At 46.1% G+C, this 19,814-nt stretch overlaps 1 protein-coding gene across 1 annotated transcript in view; it reads right to left on the reverse strand.

Moving 5' to 3' along the window:
* The window catches only part of PDZD2 (PDZ domain containing 2), a gene marked incomplete in the record, with an annotated part of 385,834 nt that overhangs the window by 55,053 nt on the left and 310,967 nt on the right, over nt 1-19,814 (reverse strand). Inside the window, 3 exon segments of the mRNA XM_045163655.1 lie at nt 10,067-10,216; nt 15,561-15,693; nt 18,642-18,784. Of these exon segments, the coding sequence (XP_045019590.1) occupies nt 10,067-10,216; nt 15,561-15,693; nt 18,642-18,784 (426 nt within the window).

A 19,814-nucleotide genomic window follows, 5' to 3' on the forward strand; every position in this document is an offset into this window, starting at 1 on the left:
AAGGGAAGCCAGGTTGAGGCTGTAGACTACAATATTTGCTTTTTTTTTTTTTTTGGCTACATTTTGAGATATGCGGAATTTCCCAAATCAGGGATCAAACCCATGCCCCTGCATCGGAAGCATGGAGTCTTAACCACTAGACCACTGGGGAAGTCCAATATTTGCTTTTCTATACAAATCACTTGGGCTGTTTACTTCCTTGAGAACTGCAAATTGCTTAGATGAAAATGCAGCACAAAGCCAGGTAACAAGTTGGAACAGGCCCCAGAAAATGCGCCATGGGAATAAGCCTAACTCAAACTTCAGCAGTTTTCTGGGTAATGCATCCAGGCCAAGCAATTATTCTTATTTCCACTCCCCCCACCTATTCAGATAATCACTTCATCTCCTTAAGTAGGAAACCAAACAAAACAAAAACCACCCCTGAATTAAAATCTTATTTTCTTAGACCAGCGATCCTTGCAGCCTTGTCTCATGTTGCTCTGGAGATTCCAAAGACCACAATGAGCTTCACACAGCCTTTTGAACATGGCGTGGCCTAAGCCACCTAAAGTGTTGCTTAAGGAAGATCTAGGTGCACTGAGATCTGCTCCTTGGGGAAGTCTAGGGCTCTGAGGGGAAGGAGAGAGTCCGTTTACAGCTTGGGACAGTGGAGAGAAAAATATACAACTCGGGGGAATTATGGATCAGAAGGAGTTCCTGCCTGCTTGGGGCTGGTCATGGGAACAATCCAGCTCCTGCGATAGCCACACCAGTCTACATCCCAGGAACTGGTGTCTGCAAAGGCACCGAGAGCCAAGACGCACAGGCCAAGGCTGTGTTCACAAAGGATCCAGTGTGCGCTCGGGGATCTGTGCTTCCAAGTTTCCCACAAGCAGCACAACCACCACAGCTCCTTTCTCTGCATCTCAAACTGCAGGAAGGACGGAGGCAGCAGGGAGCCTAAAAGCTCCTCTTATTTCAAGGCCAGGCACAGATCGGTACCTGGGCCTCATCCGGCCCCCAGTCAGGAGAGTCTTAGGAGCCCTGCCACTTTGTGGCACGCCTGGAAATTGCTATATGGCCAACAAAGGTGCTGAAGTTCCAATACTTTGGCCACCTGATATGAAGAGCCAACTCACTGGAAAAGACCCTGATTCTGGGAAAGACTGAGGGCAGGAGGAGAAGTGGGCAACAGAGGATAAGATGGTTGGATGGCATCACTGACTCAATGGACATGAGTTTGAGCCAACTCTGGGAAATAGTGAAGGACAGGGAAGCCTGGTGTGCTGCAGTCTATGAGGTCATAAAGAGCAGACACGACTGAGCAACTGAACAGTAATAATAACAACAAAGGTGTGTGGTCAAACTGGCTGCTTTCTACAGCTGCTACCATCTTTCAAAGGTTTGCTTTTCAAAATCTGGGTAAGCATCAGAATCACCTGGGAAGCTTCTGAAAACAGTCCCCACTCAGATCTGCCAAACAGGCTTTCCACGGTGGGACCTGGGGACAGATCAGCCTAAACTGCACCCTCCCTGTGCATTTTAACATCCACTCGAGCACGGAGATCCCTGAGTACATGTATGCTACACACAGCTCTTCCCTCCCTGAGTACATGTATGCTACACACAGCTCTTCCCTTCCCGTGTTTGTGAAGTGCATTCACCTTTTCGGGCCTTTCTGCTTTTCCCTCGTCGCTGCCTTGGCTGTAACATGACTTGTCCAGTGGGACAGGTTTGCTCTCAGAGAAGCTTAGCGGTCTTCTCTCTCACTGTGAATTTCCAGCCTATAAAACACCAAGTACGGAGCAGCCACCCCAAGGATCCTGGCGGCTCTGACACCTTACACTACCATGTACTAGAAGCTGCATCTTTGAGTTCTGTGCTTTCTTCCCTGGGGCCCTTCTGGCTAGTCTTTCCACTGACATTCCACCACTTCACCAACTCCCTGGGGACAGGCGATCTTTTATGGCAGTTGGTTTGTTTGAAGTTCCCTTTTCTAAATTCTCTTCCTAGCTGCTAGCAGCCTTCCAAGCTTAACCAAACAGAAAATGAAAAATCTTCTCCGTTGTTAGGGCTTCCCTGGTGGCTCAGCTGGTAAAGAATCTGCCTGCAAAGCGGAAGACCTGGGTTCGATCCCTGAGTTGGCAAGATTCCCCGGGGAAGGGAATGGCTACCCACTCCAGCATTCTGGCCTGGAGAATTGCATAGACTCTATAGTCCATGGGCCAGAGAAGGCAATGGCAACCCACTCCAGTACTCTTGCCTGGAAAATCCCATGGATGGAGGGGCCTGGTAGGCTGCAGTCCATGGGGTCGCTAGGAGTCTGATACGACTGAGCGACTTCACTTTCACTTATAGTCCATGGGGTCGCAAAGAGTCGGACATGGCTGAGTGACTTTCACATACACACTCAGTTGTTAACGAGGTGGTTCCAGAGATATTCTACTTTAAGGAAAGGGACATTGTTCTCCCAATGCTATACTTGGAAAAAAACAATTTCTGTATCACTGATATTTGTATCCCAGATGGAAACTCCCATAAGGGAGAGAGGCAGACACAAACAGTAAATGCCTACTAGGTACCAAGTCTATTTAAAATTCATGGTGTGCTGGGCAGGACGGGCAAGTCAACAGAAGGTAACCAAGTCTTATGGTGAGGAGCATGTAGCGGCATTAAGGAAGGAGAGAGGGAACAAACATTCACCAGTCCGCCCACCTGTCCAAACACCCATCCACAATACGAACTGAGTCGACTGTGAATAAACCTGACATGAGCCATGTCCCGTGGATCCTCCACTCATGGGAGAGAATGATATTAAATGAGCAGTCTCATGCATACATATGTCTTTACAATCTGTGATAAGGGTCATGAAGGAAAATATAGTATGTATTACAGGCATGAAGGACATTTGCATCCAGGAAAACTTCCTGGAGGAGGTGAGTCCTGAAGTTAGATAAGTAGACAGTGGAAGCCTAAGGAGAAGGAGACTGTTCCTGACCCAGGGGCAGATAGAGGACTTCTCTGAGCAGTGGCTGCTACTGCCCTGCGCTCAAGGGACGTGAGACTCAGCACCAGAGCCCACCGCTGACCATCTGAGCAGCCTGCCTAAAAACCCTTCACCTCAAGGCTTTAGCAAAAAACAGTTGCTCCCCTTACAAAAAGCTCAGGGACATGGCTGATTCTTGTTGGTGTATGGCAGAAGTCAACACAGTATTGTAAAGCAATTATCCTTCAATTAAAAATAAATGAATTTTAGAAAAAGGTACCCCCCTCTAAAAAAAAAAGCTCAAGGACCCCGAGCCAGTGTCTCTCAGCATTAATAGTTTCACTCTGTGAAGATCTGATTTTTCAGGCAGACCCTAGGACCTTCCTGCTTTAATACTAATCGCACGTTTACACACACTGCTCACTGTCCCTTGCGTTAGCCTCTAAGTTTGATTCCCCAGAATGATCTAGCTCAGGCCCCAAACATCAGGCAGCCCCACTCTCTGACTCCAACAGAAGTGGCACTCTCACACACTTCAGTGAAACACTCAAGAGCCAATTTATCAATCATTCAATGCAAATAAAACCCAACAGCGCCTCTCCTTTTTCTCCATATATAGATTAATATATTAATTATTATATTTATATATATATATATAGGCCCCCGCCCTCCTCCCCAAGGATGCTGCTTTTTCCAAAAGACTGATTCAGTTTCTCACACCTCAGGGCTAAGCCATCAACAAACAAAGAATCAAACACCCACATCAGACTTACAGAATCGTAAGATCCAGTTTGGCTCGTCTTTCCTTTTGAGAGACGAACTCCTTTATTCCTTCTTTAACCTTAATAAACCCAAAGGTTCTCCAGGATTTTCCAAACCGGGGATTCCAAAAATGTTAGAACTGATTCCCTTCATGCCAAAGGAAGCCGGATACAGGTCTGCTGATTGATGTGCTAAACAAATCTTCCCAGCAGAGCTCCAACAATTGCAGATTTGGCAGCAACAATCATTACTTCCATTTTCATTTTTGTTTGTTAAAAATATAAAAAGGGTAAGACAGGTTCCTAATCACTTAAAAGGAGGGATCACTCATTCCACACACTGTTATGTTAAAACCCTTTTTCTACTCCTCATTTTAAAAATAGCCACTCTCTCAGAAGGCCAGATACAAATTTTTCCTTAAAAATCTTATTTTAAAAAAGATGAACTGGATGCAAACTATTATATATAGGATGGACAAACAACAAATTGCTACTGTAAAGCACAAGAAACTATATTCAATATCCTGTGGTAAACCATAATGGAAAAGAAAATGAAAAATACATGTATAACTGACTTTTGCTGTAAAGCAGAAATTAACACAACATTGTAAATCAACTATGTGAAAGTGTTAGTCACTCAGTCGTGTCCGACTCTTTGCGATCCCATGGACCGTGGTGCTCCAGGTTCCTCTGTGCATGGGATTCCAGGCAAGAATACTGGAATGGGTTGCCATGCCCTCCTCTAGGAATGAGGTATACCTGACTTCAAAAGTTTATAAATTTAAATATTTTCTTTCTCCTCTCAAAGAGACTGGGCTTCCCTGGTGGCTCAGACAGTAAAAAATCTGCCCGCAATGTGGGAGACCTGGGTTTGACCCCTGGGATGGGAAGACCCCTTGGGATGGGAAGACCCCCAAAGAGATACGTAGCAACAAATAATTAGAAAACAGCAAATGCTAAATGCCAGGGGAACAGAGAGTAGCAGGTTTGGGAGTGTGCCAGGGAGAGGTGTGTGTGTGTGTGTGTGTGGGTGTGGGTGTGGGTGTGTGTAGGTCTGCCAGGAGCACAGACAGAAGGAAAGGAAGCATAGGCAGGCTGGATCTGACGGCTTCACGTTAAGCAGTTGTGATTTTAAAGTCAGCGTGACGGAGACACCTTGAAGGACTTTAAAGCGAGCGACATGGCCAGCCTCTCATTTAAAAATGACCATCGTCTGGCAGAAGACAAAGCGGAGCAGAAGGACTTGAGAAAGAATGACCGATCGGGTGGATCAGGACCACAGTTAGTACAGGGGAGGGGACTAGACTTGGCTATTTCTGAGATCAACCTGGAGGTTTTTAAGATCAGATGTGGTGAAGGGAGGGGAGGGCGGACCCCCTCAATGAAGGCAGACCCCACTGAGATGGTGACAATTATGCAAATGACTGTGGGTTTCACTGTCCCATCCCAGTTCTCTTTCTGCTGCCTTTACTCCTCACACTTGATACTCACCATATGGTTCTATTCTAAGCATGCATATGGCTCTATTCTAAGCATGGCTAGAGCTTTTTGAAGGGAAAATCTCATGGCTGTTTATTGCAGCCATGAAAAATAGATCACAGGGGTGCTCATGGCAGACCCTGAGCATTTGTATTACATTTGCTCCATTTAAGTGCTTGGGGCATCCACGACTTAGAGGTGCAGGAAGAGTCAAAGTCAGAGTTGAACTTGGCAGCAGGTTTCATCATTATCATCAGGGAAGTAAAAAGCTTTGTGATTTAGTTGATTAGAACAGTACCAAGTTTCTTTCATCTAAGTGGTTCACCAGTGTTTAAGGATCATAAAACAGTCTTGGATTATAAACATAAAACTAAAAAATAATTATCCCCCTCCCCTCCTCAGTAGCTCAGCACCTTGAGAAGGCCCAGCAGGAGATTCTGGGAAGACTGTGAAGTTGGGAAAATGTCATGTGCTTACTTCCTGGCCCTGCAGGACTCTTGTCTCATACCCAGGTCATCTGGCTTGAAACCAGAGCTCAAGGGAGTGGCTGACAGACGGTGGGCATTCAGGCAAGGATGACAAGCCAGGGAAGAAGGCTGGTGTCGCTTCTCTGTGATGTTTTGTGAGGGGTGTGGACAGAAGGTGAGGTGAGGTGAGGGGTGTCTGGAGCACAGAGGAGGCAGAACTAACAGTCAAGGAAGGTCAGTGCCGGTTTCTCCACCGACGATAAGGGGTTCGGGATTTGCATTTGCGAGCTGGAGGTGACATGATGGAGAAAGCTGTACCCAGAAGTACAGCTCTGAAATATGTGTACTTGGGGGGGACTACTGCTCAGTCATCTGTTTCTTCTTAAAAGCAACCTCAAGTTTCCCAAATAAAGTGTGTTAGCACAGAACACATTGAAAGTCCTTTGGCAAAACTGCAGTAAGCATACACAACAAACATATACAACAAAATGTGATTAATTTGTAAACTTTTAAGATAATGTTATTGGCAATGACAGGCCCCAGGCACTGCTAGAAATGTAAATTAGCATAACCTCTCTGGAGAAAACGTTTAATTACGCAATTCTACTGCTACAAGCCATTGAAGCAAATAAGAAAACGAGAAATGTGCAGAGGGCTACATGGACAATCATGTTCCATGAAGAATTCGTTATGATTTTAAAAATAAAATACACATGTGATAGATGTAAATGGAATTTTTGGTAGAAAATTAGTAAAATAAATTATGGCATATCCATGTTATAAAATGTTAGCCATTATAAATCATGCTTTGGGGAGATGTTTATGATTCTATCATTAAGACCATAGCAAGCTTCATAAGTTGTCAATATAAGGTCAGTTAAAAATATATATATGCTTAAAATCAACTTGAAAAGCATAGTAAAATGTTAAATCCTACTATCTTTCAATAGTACGACTATGGGTGATTTGTATTTTATTTGTGAGGTTTTCTTGGGGATGGGGGAACCAAAAACCACTTATATAGTAGAAACATTACTCTTGAAATTAGAACAATTCATTTAACCCATAAATTATGAGTTATACTATACATATATTTTACATAAATTGTTATTTAGTTGCTAAATTACGTCCGACTCTCTTGTAACCCCGTGGACTGTAGCCCACCAGGCTCCTCTGTCCATAGGATTATTTAAGCAAGAATACTGGAGAGGGTTGCCATTTCCATCTCCAGGGGATCTTCCTGACCCAGGGATTGAACCTGCATCTCTCGCTTGGCAGGCAGATTCCTTACCATTGAGCCACCAGGGAAGTATATATTACATAAATACATTTTATAAAAAGCGTTATAATTTATAAAACTACAATAAGTCTAAGTTATAATTTAAATAAACATATATAACATGTAATACATTTAATATATGTCATGGCTAATGTTTAGAGCAGTATTTAGTGTAAAAAAAAATTCTAGACAAATAATTCCTTGGATTTTTCAGCAAGAGATTATGAATTATGAAATTTTAAAACATGTGATTATAACCTCTCCACAGACTATTGGGCCACATACTCGCCCTGGCCCTTATCAGAGGAGGTGAGGGTGTGTTGCAGACTTTTCCTCTCTTTACCCCCTGAGCTTACTCGACTCTCCACTGAGAGCTGGCCGAGTTGGGCAGGGCAGTGGGATCGAGCCCTCCAGATTGTGGGCGTGTGAGGGGAAAAACTGTGGGCTGGAGAGCCATGTCTGGTTAGAAAGGTGGGACTTCAGAGTCAGGCTGGAGTTGAACAGTTTACGGCTGGACTGCCACACACTCCGTACGCCTTCTGTGTGGAGGGTGACCGCTGTGCCAACAGGGAATGGACAGTGCTGGGGGCTGGGGAGGAGGTCACAGCAGGATGGGCAGGCTCAGAAAGATCCTGGCCTTGAAGGGTGGGCACACAATAGCGGGAGAAGAGACACAGGATATTCAGACATTTCCAGGCTTATCCAGAGAGCCATCTGTCTCTGTAAGTCACCCCTGTAGGGGCTGAAATGTTGATATCAGCCCTTTGAGGCTGCTAGGATATGGTCAGCTATGAGCCAGGGGCATAACCATAATGTTTGTGGTGGATAAACCTAGTTAGATTTTGTTGTCATTTTTTCATTAGTTTTAAGTGAATGCTTGTCCTGTTGTTTGTTTTTAAATGTATTAAGTTATTTATAACCCAGCACCAGATGTACTGGCTAAATTCTAGGGATTCACTGGGAACCCAAACCAGACATCATGTTCCCACATCGCATGGAGTTCACAGTTAGATGGGAGAAACAGATTTTAATCAAATAAGCACAAATCTAAATGTGACAAGTAGTTCACGGGAAAGCCACATGGTCCTGGTATGAGAGCTAAGAGATTTAATATAGATAGGATATATTCTGGAGGGTTTCCCAGGTGGTGCAGTGGTAAAGCAATCTACCTGCCAATGCATGAGACGTAAGAGGTATAGGTTTGATCCCTGGGTCAGGGAGAAGAGAAGAAAATGGCAACCCACTCCAGTATTCTTGCCTGGAGAATCCCATGGACAGAGGAGCCTGGCAGGCTACAGTCCATGGGGTCACAAAGAGTTGGACATGATTGAGCGACTGACTAACACACACACACCCCCCCACACCTTCTTCAAGATGTTTTCCTTTGTTTACTGGAGAGTTGTCTTAATGTACTGATTTTGTTAGAACAAAATTTACTGCCATCTTCCAGAAAACTGTCCTCATAAACACAAAAGCCTATGATATTTATGATGTAAGTGGTGCTCCTTTAGATGTGGTACCTTTGTGCAGTCCACAATCTGCACAACCATAGTTTAGTGGCCCTGGAACTCTAGTGATAAAAAAGAAAAGGAAAAAGTAACTTTTTCTTTCTTAAATTATCATATTATAATATAAATAGTTGTATAGATGTGAGAGTTGAACCATAAAAAAGGCTGAGCACTGAAGAACTGATGCTTCAAACTGTGGTGCTGGAGAAGACTCTTGAGAGTCCCTTGGACTGCAAGGAGATCAAACCAGTCAATCCTAAAGGAAATCAATTCTGAATATTGATTGGAAGGACTGATGATAAACTGAAGCTCCAATACTTTGGCCACCTGATGTAAAGAGCCAACTCATTGGAAAAGACTCTGATGCTGGGAAAGACAGGAGGCAGGAGAAGAAGGGGACAACAGAGGATGAGATGGTTGAATGGCATCACTGACTCAATGGACATGAAGTGAAGTGAAAGTTGCTCAGTCGTGTCTGACCCTTGGCGACTGTATAGTCCATGGAATTCTCTAGGCCAGAATACTAGAATACTGGAGTGGGTGGCCATTCCCTTCTCTGGGGGATTTCCCCAACCCAGGGATCGAACCCAGGTCTCCCGCACTGCAAGCAGACTCTTTATCAGCTGAACCACCAGGGAAGCCCAATGGACATGAGTCTGAGCAAACTCCAGGAGATGGCAAAGGATAGAGAAACCTGGTGTTCTGTAGTCCATGGGGTCGAAAAGAGTCAGACACAACTGAGTTACTAAGCAACAACAACAATTATACAAATGGGAGAAGAGATACATTTTGTGTTGCTGTCTTCTAAGGCCTAATTACAGACAAGACTAACTTCCCAATGCTTACCATGCTGCCAAGGCTCAGTGCTACTGGGAAGGAGTAAGAGATCCAAATGGCAGAAAGAAGGGACCCTCCCCAGGCCTGGATGGATGGGAATGACAACTAACAAGGTTTTACACTAAATATGGGCTATCTGTAAGATGTGGGAAATGAAGAGGAGACCACAGAGCTGCGTTGCAACCACAGTTAACCACAGCCCTCCCGACTCTGCCAGACCACACGGCGGGGGCGGGGGGCAGCACACGAGGGCGTGAAGGGCCACAGGCTGTGTGAGGAAGAGCCACGAGCCAAGCGCAAAGTCCTCATTTCATTAAAACTGGGAGATACATCCATGCAAGTTCGCCTGAATGGGTGCTGTGTTACTTTAACATTCCACTTGCAACCAGACATCTCTCCGTCTAAGCTCAACTTCACAAGCAATAATTTTCAAATACTGTATCAAGAAATAGCAATAAAATCCTTGGCATATTATTAGACACCCTAAAAGTTGATACATGCACTGAACTCAGTACCAATTGCTCTCTTATTTCCAGGGGTATGGTGCCAATTGTTTTTTCTTAAACGCGAAGTATTACCTTCATAGATTTTTATGGATGATTCTAACAAAAAAAAAAAAGAAAAATAAAAAGATCCACTGTGGTTCTCTCCCATCCTGGTCTGGACCATAATGTCTATCCCAAGCTTTTATCTCTGGCCCTGGTACCCAAGTCTTTGGCAGAACATCGTCCCAGCAGAGCATCCCAGCAGAGCACAGGTGCACTTACTGCTCTCTGGACGGAAGGTGAGCCGGTGCCTTCGTCTTCGTCTGGCTCCTGGTCTTCGTTGTCGGTCCAAGAGGACACGTCCTCTGTGGAGCTGGTCAGGTCAGGCAGACTCTTAGACGTCAGCCTCAGGAGGTCCTCGGCAGAGTTCTCCTGTGGGGAAACAATGAGACGCCTGTGAATTACCCTGCTATATCAAGGTCAAGGAAACATAGCGGAGTCAACCGTGGGTGGCCACGTGTTCCCAGTCCAATGACTACATGGAGTATATGTTCACATTTCCAGGTGTGCGAGGTGAATGCACATGTCAGGGGTACAGAGCCAATTTAAACCTTGAGTTTTTTTTCCTTTGATGAATCAGTGTTTCTTAGGTGGATGTTTCTATGAGTAATCTAAGCTCCCTGAACTTAAGATCCTTCGATTCCCTCCCACCCCACCCCTCCACTGCCGTCTTACTTTCAGGATGTAATTTAAACTCCCTCATTGGCAGGCCAACATCAGAGATTTGGCCTCTGCCCAGCTCTCCAAACTCAGCTGCCTCCATTCTCCCCTCTAAGCCTCCCTTCCATTCAAGCCACCCTGACTTTCAAACACGCCAGGCTCTCCCCAGCCATGCTTCCTCTTTCACCAGCAGCTCCCCTGCCTAGACTACTCTTCTTCCCAAGACTAAGACCTCTTGAGGCAAAGCTTGAGCGTCCTCTCTTGCAAGTCTTCCTGGAGTCCCACATTTCTCCTCTCATGTCCTCTACCGTTTACTGCCTCACTGTGGGTATGTAACTTATTCGTCTATCTCGCTTTTTGTCTGAGAGTTCCCCAAACCATGTCTACTCAGCGCTGTGTCCCCAGGTCGAGCTCAAAGCTCAAACATCCACTATATTCTCCTCTCGCTCACTGCTCATCTCACAAGCCCCTGTTGGTTAGAAAGATTAGATCATTTACTGAATCGCAATGAGAGTGGAGACCGATAATGTCTACCATGAAAGCAGTCCTTGAACAACTTTTAAAGGACAACAGAAATGCATGGAATCACATTCTATTAAGATTAGACTCCAAAGGGGGCTTCATCAACACAGCCCTTCCTTCCTAGACACAGATAAAGTCAGAATGGGTGTGCGGTGCAGGCGAGATCCATGAGGCCGCATGACAATCTCAAGGACAAACGAGGCACGCGTGGGCGCTGAGAGCTCTCCTGGGGAAGGACATGGCACGTGAGGCCAGGGACCAGGGATACAGGGCTGATCTGAGGCCAGAATGAAAGAGCAACGTGCCCTCTCCTCTTGCTGCCACACCAGCGATTTCTACCAGGAAGGAAACATGTGGAAAGTTTTGATCATCATATTCCTTGGGGGATGATGGAAGATAGAACAACAAAGAATACCCAGCTTATAAAAGGGACATTACAAACTACCAGTGAGTTGGCACATGGTGACAGCGATGTTTGTTCCCAGTTCGATGTGGATTCCACTCCCGCAAGGTACCTGAACCTCACTCATCTTAGATCAGTAATTTGTGACTACCATACTTTCAGACCTTGCCCAAGGAAAGGAAAAAGAGTTATTTGCAACAAAGTGAGCTGAATCCTCTTCTGTGATGTCAATTCTGCTCAACTATTAATAGCAGAAAGCTTAAAAGAGTGAAAGTTCCAACTGTTGAGTAAATTCCACAACAGCCACAAGATAGAATACGCCACTGTCATTAAAAATGCTGATCCAGATATACATTTCCTGATGTGGAAAGAGCTCTTTCAGCAGGTTAGTGAAAAAGCAGGTTAAAAATAATATGTAAGAACCATATTAATAACAGATGTAACAATAACCTGGATACAATATGAAAACCATAAAGACACATTTCTGCAAGTGCTCACTGTGACCAACTACATTGTTTAGAGATCTTTATCCTTCATTTGATCTTCCTAACATCCCATGAAGCAGTTATTGATTCTCACTGCACAAGCGAGATTTCGAAAGAAGCACCAACTTGCTCAAGATACACGGCTTTTAAAGGCCTGTGCTGCCCTGAATCCTGGTGGGACTGCCTGCAGGTACAGTCAGTCTCCTTGTGTTTGACTCCATTTAAAAGGAAACGTGCTCCTGTCTGGAAGGAAATGCCAGTTAGTGGATGGCACCATGGGCAATATTAGACATTTTATCATGTTTTTCTTCTCTATCCTTTTTTTCTGGGTTTTCTACATTAGATACAACGAATACATATTTCTTGTAAATAAAAACCAAGAGTGAAACAAAAAACAGACAGTGCATAAGAGAAATCCGTGTTGCTATGCATGTACTTCCAGGAATATCAAGATGAACTAGGACATTCCGAGTATATTCACTCAGCAAAAACTTTCTAAGCTCCTCTCTTATACACAAATGACATATGGTGCGGCAACGCGAGACATCCTTTTCAGAAGACAGTAACTGTGATATTTCTAAAACAATGCCAGTTAAGTTCTGTCACAAGGTGATGCTTATCTGCAACAATAATTTAGATTTTTTTATTATTCCTTATATGTGACAAGTCAAAAGTTTTTTATTCTTTTCTCTTTGAATGTAAAGGCAGAACTGAAGTCTGCAGATGACTTGTTCTTTGGGATAAAGAAGAGGAACAGAAGTCAAGCTGTGCCTAACACTCAGGTGCTTTTTCTCCACGGATGAGCACCTTGGACGGAGCAGAGTAAGTTCAGGAGCAAACAGCTGGCAGCTGCTGCAGTAGCGTGTATGGCTTAGTTGTAGGTGAAGCAAATGGGGAGGAGGAGAAAGCTCTGAGGGCTGGTCAGCCTTAGGGCCGTAGCTCTGGACAGATGGCCAAGAGCCAACAGACTGAAAACCAGAATGGACGTCTGTTCCTCAGCTCTGGACGCTGCTCAGCCCTACGAAGACCTCAGCAAGCATCCCAAAATGTCACAGCCTCTGGCAGGAACACATAACCTTGTTCTAACACCACAGGCTCTGGATTCCTTTATATCTTACGTGACTGAGGGGTGGCATGAAACTCTGACGGCCAGCGGACCCAGGATGAAAGCTGCTTCTGCCACCCACCGCCTGCATGACCTCTGGACAGATGAACTGATTGCTTAGATTTTAATCTCATCTTCTGAATAAGAAGAACTAATGGCTCTCTCACGGGATTCACTTTAAGAATTAAATGAGACAGTAGGTATAAAGCGCCTGGTGCCCAGTGGTAGCCAGCACGTTAGTGTCTTTCTTCCTTTAAGTGGATGAGCGATGTCTGTTTTCAAAAATCTCACACGTCCCCTTAATCACTAGTTATACCCACGAGGGGTCGTTTTTTGTTTTTGTATTTTCTTTGTGTCGTTTATGTATAATGACTGGCATAGAAGAGATTTCTTTCCCACTTTCCAAACTAGTAGGAGAAAGAAGTCAGTCCAGAAATAAAGGTCTGGTGGACATGCTTTAATGCCTGTGCAGAGACCCCTGCGTGGTTAAGCTGCAAGCTTGGGGAGGTGGGGTGTGTGTGTGTGTAAGAACCAATAATGCTTTTCAAATTCCCACCACATCTGGTCAAATGGGGAATTTGTTTCAGCCTTTCCCTCCTTGTGGGATCCACCAGGCTGACCGAGAGCATCCCTGGCTTTGCTCCTGCCCCACCCCTAGGAAGAGGATGCCCACAGCACCTCTGGGAGGTGAAGATGGGGTGTATGAACGGAGAAGGTCTCAATTCCTGCCTCCAGGGCTTCAGCGTCAGATCTTCCTGCCAAGTCTCTGCCAAGCTCTGAATTCTGGTTGGAAGCAGGATTTGGGGTACATGGTATAAAGGAGAAAGTGAAAGTTGCTCAGTCGTGTCTGACTCTTTGTGACTCCATGGACTATACAGTTCATGGAATTCTCCAGCTAGAATACTGGAGTGGGTAGCTGTTCCCTTCTCCAGGGGATCTTCCTAACCCAGGAATCAAACCTAGGTCTCCTGCATTGCAGGTGGATTCTTTACCAGTTGAGCCACCAGCGAAGCATAAAGGGAGAAAGTAGATTTTTCAGATGACTCAAAATACTCACCTATTTATTAAACCTAGGAGGTGCTAGTGGTAAAGAATCTGCCTGCCAACACAGGAGACACAAGAGATACAGTTGGAAAGATCCCCTGGAGGAGGTAACGGCAACCCACTTCAGTATTCTTGCCTGAGAAATCTCATGGACAGGGGAGCCTGGCAGGCTACAGTCCATGGGGTTGCAGAGTCAGACGTGATTGAGCACACAAAATCTAAGAAGGAAAATAAATAAAAACCTGTGGATGCAGGGTTCAAAAGTAACATCAAGGATAACTGGGGGAAATCAGCCATCCTGGTGAGAGCTATTGCTGGGAAGGGTTAAGGATGGGGTGGCTCACACCAGTGCTCCCCTGCGTTGGATCCAGGATGAACTGGAAAGAAGCCCCGTGGCTCCACTGCACTAGCCCCCAAGTCCTGAGGGCTCTCCCCTGGGCTCATGGATGTCACTATCTCATCAGACAATGGCGCAGAACCCAGACAGCCCTTGTTCCTCCCCTGGTCCCGCAGCCGCGGTATCCCACTGCCTCTCTGCAGCGTTCTAAGGCTGGCGAGACCCTGGAGAGAGAGCAGATGGGGGTCCCAGATCTCAGCACTAGTTTCACATGCTCTGGTGGGTGGGGGTGAAAGGAGCCCCAGCCTGAGGCCTCGTGAAGAAGAGGTGGCATCCAGACAGAGGGCATGGCCAGACTCGGCGTCACAGCAAGAGTCAGGGTCCCGGCACTGCCAGCTGCATCAAGGCCCCCTCGGAAGCTCTGTCTCGCTGGGTCATTTGTAAAATTGAGGAGGATGGGAGGGGGCGTAGCTGGACAAGCAAGGTTCACAAGGCTTCCTCCAGCACCGATGCTGTGTGCTGCCAGGGATCAGAGCCCGGGCCTGCAGCCTGCCCATGCCGTCCCAACCTCCTTCCTGCAGGTCCTAGAAGGTGCGCATCTCCAGAGGCGCGTCACCTCCCTCCCGTCCCTGCTTCCACATCTCCTCCTTGGTTTCCCCTTGGGCCAGTTGCTACTCTCTCTATCCTGTCTTTTCTCCCATTCATCCCTTTTCCTTAGTCCTTTTGTTGCTTTTTAATCTCCCAGATAAACCTATCATGAAAGTCTCTCAGTCATGTCCAACTCTTTGCATCCTAGTCCATGGAATTCTCCAGGCCAGAATGCTGGAGTGGGTAGCCTTTCCCTTCTCCAGGGGATCTTCCCAACCCAGGGATTGAACCCAGGTCTCCCGCTTTGCAGGCGGATTCTTTACCAGCTGAGCTACCAGAGAAGCCCAGATATACCTATAAAGACTCTTAAAAGATGCCAAGATGATTAAATGCCCTTAAGCTCAGGGCCCCTTGTGTGATTGCACTGCAGAATCATGGCTATTTGCCTGGCCCAAACAAAGGGGAGTATGCATGTGTTAGGGGGCAGGGGTGAGGGGGTTCATGCGGAGGGCTCACAACCAAATCTACCACTGCCATTCAAAATATTTTACAAAACAAATAAATTCACCTACCTTGCTGGCCACCACCAGCTGAACCACTCCAGTGGCTGAGCGAAGAATGGCCACAGCTTCCTCGTGGGAGAGCCCGACTAGTAAGTGACCATTGATTACCAGCAGCTCATCTCCTAAGGATAGTCTGCCATCCCTGAGGAAATGGAGACGGGAAAAAAAAAAAAAAAAAAAAATCCCTCGTCAAGATGTTCTAGGCTTGGGAAGGGCCATCTTCCTGGAGTTGGGGAGGGTTGTCAGAAGGGGACCGTCCAAAATGGGCTACAGAGGAGTATGGAAGATGGGGACGGCTGGGGTGGGACCGCTCATCCTTCTGTCAGGGTCCAGATGCCCAGTTAGCAGAGACTAGGAGCTTTACGATTTCAGATGGTCCCTTAGTTACAGGCACGATCATAAGTTACCACCATATCCTACATCAATGTCAATGAAACACCTCCCATGCAGATGGAGACATGATGGAGAGGAATCGAGACCCCAAATCTTTAGGATACTTAAGTCTTTCTTTTCTCAGTCCTACCTGCCATCCTGCCCTTGTGACTGAGTCATCAGCTGAGTCTCTGAGCTGAGCCCCAGAAGAAAAAGGTATCCGCAGCTCACCAGGAATCCTTCCCTAACACCCGTCCCTCTTTCCCCAGGTCACACACTGTTGCCAGGATTTCCTCTGTGGCACCTGAGACCCTGCACCTCATGTGTCTGTAACCCGCGTGCCTAAGAGTCATGGGGCCTTGAGGGTCAAGTCTCAAACTGCCCCCTTCCTCCTCGTGTCTCTGCCACCAAGCTCCATAAGCAGGTGGATGAACGGAAAAATGAACAAAGAAACTGCCTAAGTTACTGCTGTTGCAGGGAACAGACCCGGTGTACATCACAGGCATGCAAATGTGTTCTCTCTGTTTCCTTTAAATTAAGTGAAGGAATTGGAGCTTCCTTCCTACTGGGCTGGAAGGAGGTCCAGTCACCACGGGGTCTGCCTGCCCTACAGAGCTTCAGGGGACAGACGGTTACAGAGCCTCGTCAGTCATAGGGGGTCAACAGTTCTGTGGGTGCCAACTGAGCCTCCAATGGCCTGGTATCCCATGATCCCAAAGCAGCCAGAGGCTCTTCATCCCCACTGCTAAATATGAGATGGGAAATTGGGTGAAGTTGAGAGTCCCAAAGCCCAGGTCCCACCATCCCCTCTGGAGGCTTTGCATCAGCACCCAGGATTCAAGGGTGGCACTCATGCTTGTCTCTCACACAGATTGACCCCAGTGTTTTTCTCTCCAGTCTGTAGACTCTCTCCTTCTTGCTTGCTTTCAATGAATTAACCAACTTCCCTCTCCTCCTCTCCCTCACCATTTTCTCTCTCTGTCCTCTAGGGCATGTATCATTATCTTTTCTATGAATTTAGGCTTTAACAGAAGACAGGAGGCATGAGAGATTGCTGACAATCTCTGCTTTCTGTCCTTCAAAAATCCCTAAAGCAGAGAAATGCTAAGTATCACAGTAGATGCTTGGGATGGAAAGAGAAGAGAAAGAGGGAAACCATGGTGAATAAGCACACTGGAAGCTCAAGGAGGCATGAGGGCAAGCTCTCTGAAAGAGAGGCATTCAGGAATACTGGAGAACACAGTGGTCAGGGCCAGTGTCCTTGGGTTTACTTATCCACACCACCGTCAAGCCATCCACATCTCTGTTCCTCTTATTTTCCTCTTTGATCCCATCTTTCTCAGCTCCAGTTATTACCTAGAATGCCCCACATGTGAATTAGACACCCAGACACATACACACATACAGGTTAGGGGTGTAAGAAAATGGTGAGACCTGTTAAAAAGTGGCTCACTTGAAAAATGGATAAGAACAGTTCTATTTAAGCTCAGCTCTGGGCACAGGAATTTCCTAATTGCCAACTTTCCAAAGACCTAGGAGTAATGGGGAAATGGCTATCTGATGAGAATTCTTTAAAGCAGCTATCCTTTGGGAAGTGTGATGATGCTCTTCTGGATATGAACCACCTAAGGTCTTAAACCTTCAGTAATTACCGCCACCCAAATAAGTGACGCCTGCAGTTAATCTCTTCTCTACTCAGGCTAACAGATCATATTTTCTAGTTATGGGACCGATGAGCGTTGAAAACCTTGATAATCTGTGCACTGGTCCTCTCCTCGGTATTCTATTCTTCAGACCAACTCCTTCAACTTCGCCTGAGATATGTTTTTGAGAGCCCCCGAGGTCTTGGGCAGGCCATTACTGCTCTGGTTTGCCATTTCCCTTTCAGCATCAGGGTACCTGGGCTGAATACTAATTCCAGACCAGAATCACCTCCCTCATCAGTGAAATTCCACCTTTACCCACTTATTCTATACAGATGGGCATCCAACCTACAAATACACCCTAGGGTGCTTTGCAAACAGTAGATGCCCTATGTATACAGGAGCAATCAGCCACAAAGTAGGAGCATACCTCCCATCTGGGGACGGCTACCTCCCTCTGACTCAATATGGACTTCTTCTTTGACGTGCTCTGCCTAAGCACCACCCATCTTCCTACCTCAGATGACTGTTTAGGTTAAAAAAGTAGCTTTGGACTGTGAATGGTTTTCAGGTCACAAGGAGAAAACTCACATTTATTTTTCTCCCTCCACATCTGCATGACCAAGACACACGTGTTTACATGTGTATCAAATCTTGACAGCCATGACGTGGCAGGTGAACTGTGGTCACGTTTGAACCCCATCACTTTCCCGAGTCATCAGCCACAGTGACCATGTGAAGGATGTGGTGTTCCACCATGTGGTACGCTCTGGATAAGGAACCACGTGTCACCAGCATCCTCAGACTCAGGATAACATTCACTTGACACTCAAAGTGAATGGATTAGAAAGGAATCTAATCCCTCCTTCGTGCAGTGGCCCCACCCATTGGCCACTTCCTGTGCTCAGAAGGGTATTTAATTAGAACTGCTTGTGCCTGATTTCCTGCCATGCTCCAGCACCTTCCTTGTAAGCTATAATCACCAGGCCTTTGACTACCCCCCCCCTCCCCCAGCACCCAGGGGCAGGGGAGGGGAGGACCAGGAAGCAGAGAAAGGGGAGAGTTATCCAGTCACCTGTGAGCGGCACCGCCTTCCTTCACTTGGGTGACAACGATAGCGTGAGGTGAGCGCTTTGATCCTCGGCCTCCACTAACCTGAATTCCCAGCCCATCCGATTCTTTAAGCAGCTCCATCTTCCATATCCGGCCAACTTCCTCCTTGGGAAAAAAGTGAGTACACCGTGAAGCATCTGGACAGACACGCAGCATTGTCACAGGAGGGGCAGCTGGAGGTCTGGCCGAGTCCCATCGCTTGCTGACCGACACTGCAGAGGCCACTGATGAGAAAACTCTACGGGTTGGACCAAAGTCTCAGGCAGCAGTCAGTGCTGCCCAATCCAGTTCTCATGACGGCAGGAGTGTTCTGTGTCTGCATCATCTAACAGGAGAGCCGCCAGCCACAGGTGGCTGTCGAATGCCTGAAATGTGGCTGCTGGCAACGGAGACACTGAATGTTTCATTTCATTTTAATTTCATTGAATGAGCCACCTGGGGCCAGTGGAGATGACTTTGGAAAGCACGGCAAAGGTGATGTGTGAATTCCCTGACCAGGATCCTGTTAAGTAAGGCTCTTCTGCCTGAAACCCAGATACCACTATGTGAGCAAACACTGGCTGTGTCTGGGTTCCTTTTATTTACTACACCTACTAATTAATAAAGGGAGATGAAAGGAAGACAGAGCCAGGAGACTCTAGTTGGATCCGATCAACTAGTTTGAGCCAAGCTCAACCACTTAGTACTTATGAAAATCAAATTGAGGCCTCAAAACCTCAATATCCCTGCCTTTAAAGTAGGGATTATTATTAAAACTTCCAAGTCTGGTTGTTAGGATTAAATGAGACAGGAAGCAGGCAGCAATGCTCCTGACATCTAGTAAAATACATAATAAATGTTAATCAGTAACCATATGTGACTTACACATGCATAAATGTTAAAAACGTCACACTGAATTGAATCTTAAACTTCCTGACAACATGTGAATGAGATCTTGGAGAAATCAAAATAGGAAATTCACTGGTGTACTTGTTACCAACATACAGTGGTCAATACGCTCTTTAAAAACATTAAAAAATGCTACAACTATAAAAATCTACCCTTTCTATTTCACTTATTTTTTGGCTGTGTGGGGTCTTGGTTCCCTGACCAGGGATTGAACCCACACCCCCAGCATTGGAAGCATGGAGTCTTA

Source organism: Bubalus bubalis, chromosome 19 (genome assembly GCF_019923935.1).
Source record: "Bubalus bubalis isolate 160015118507 breed Murrah chromosome 19, NDDB_SH_1, whole genome shotgun sequence".
Classification (NCBI taxonomy): domain Eukaryota; kingdom Metazoa; phylum Chordata; class Mammalia; order Artiodactyla; family Bovidae; genus Bubalus; species Bubalus bubalis.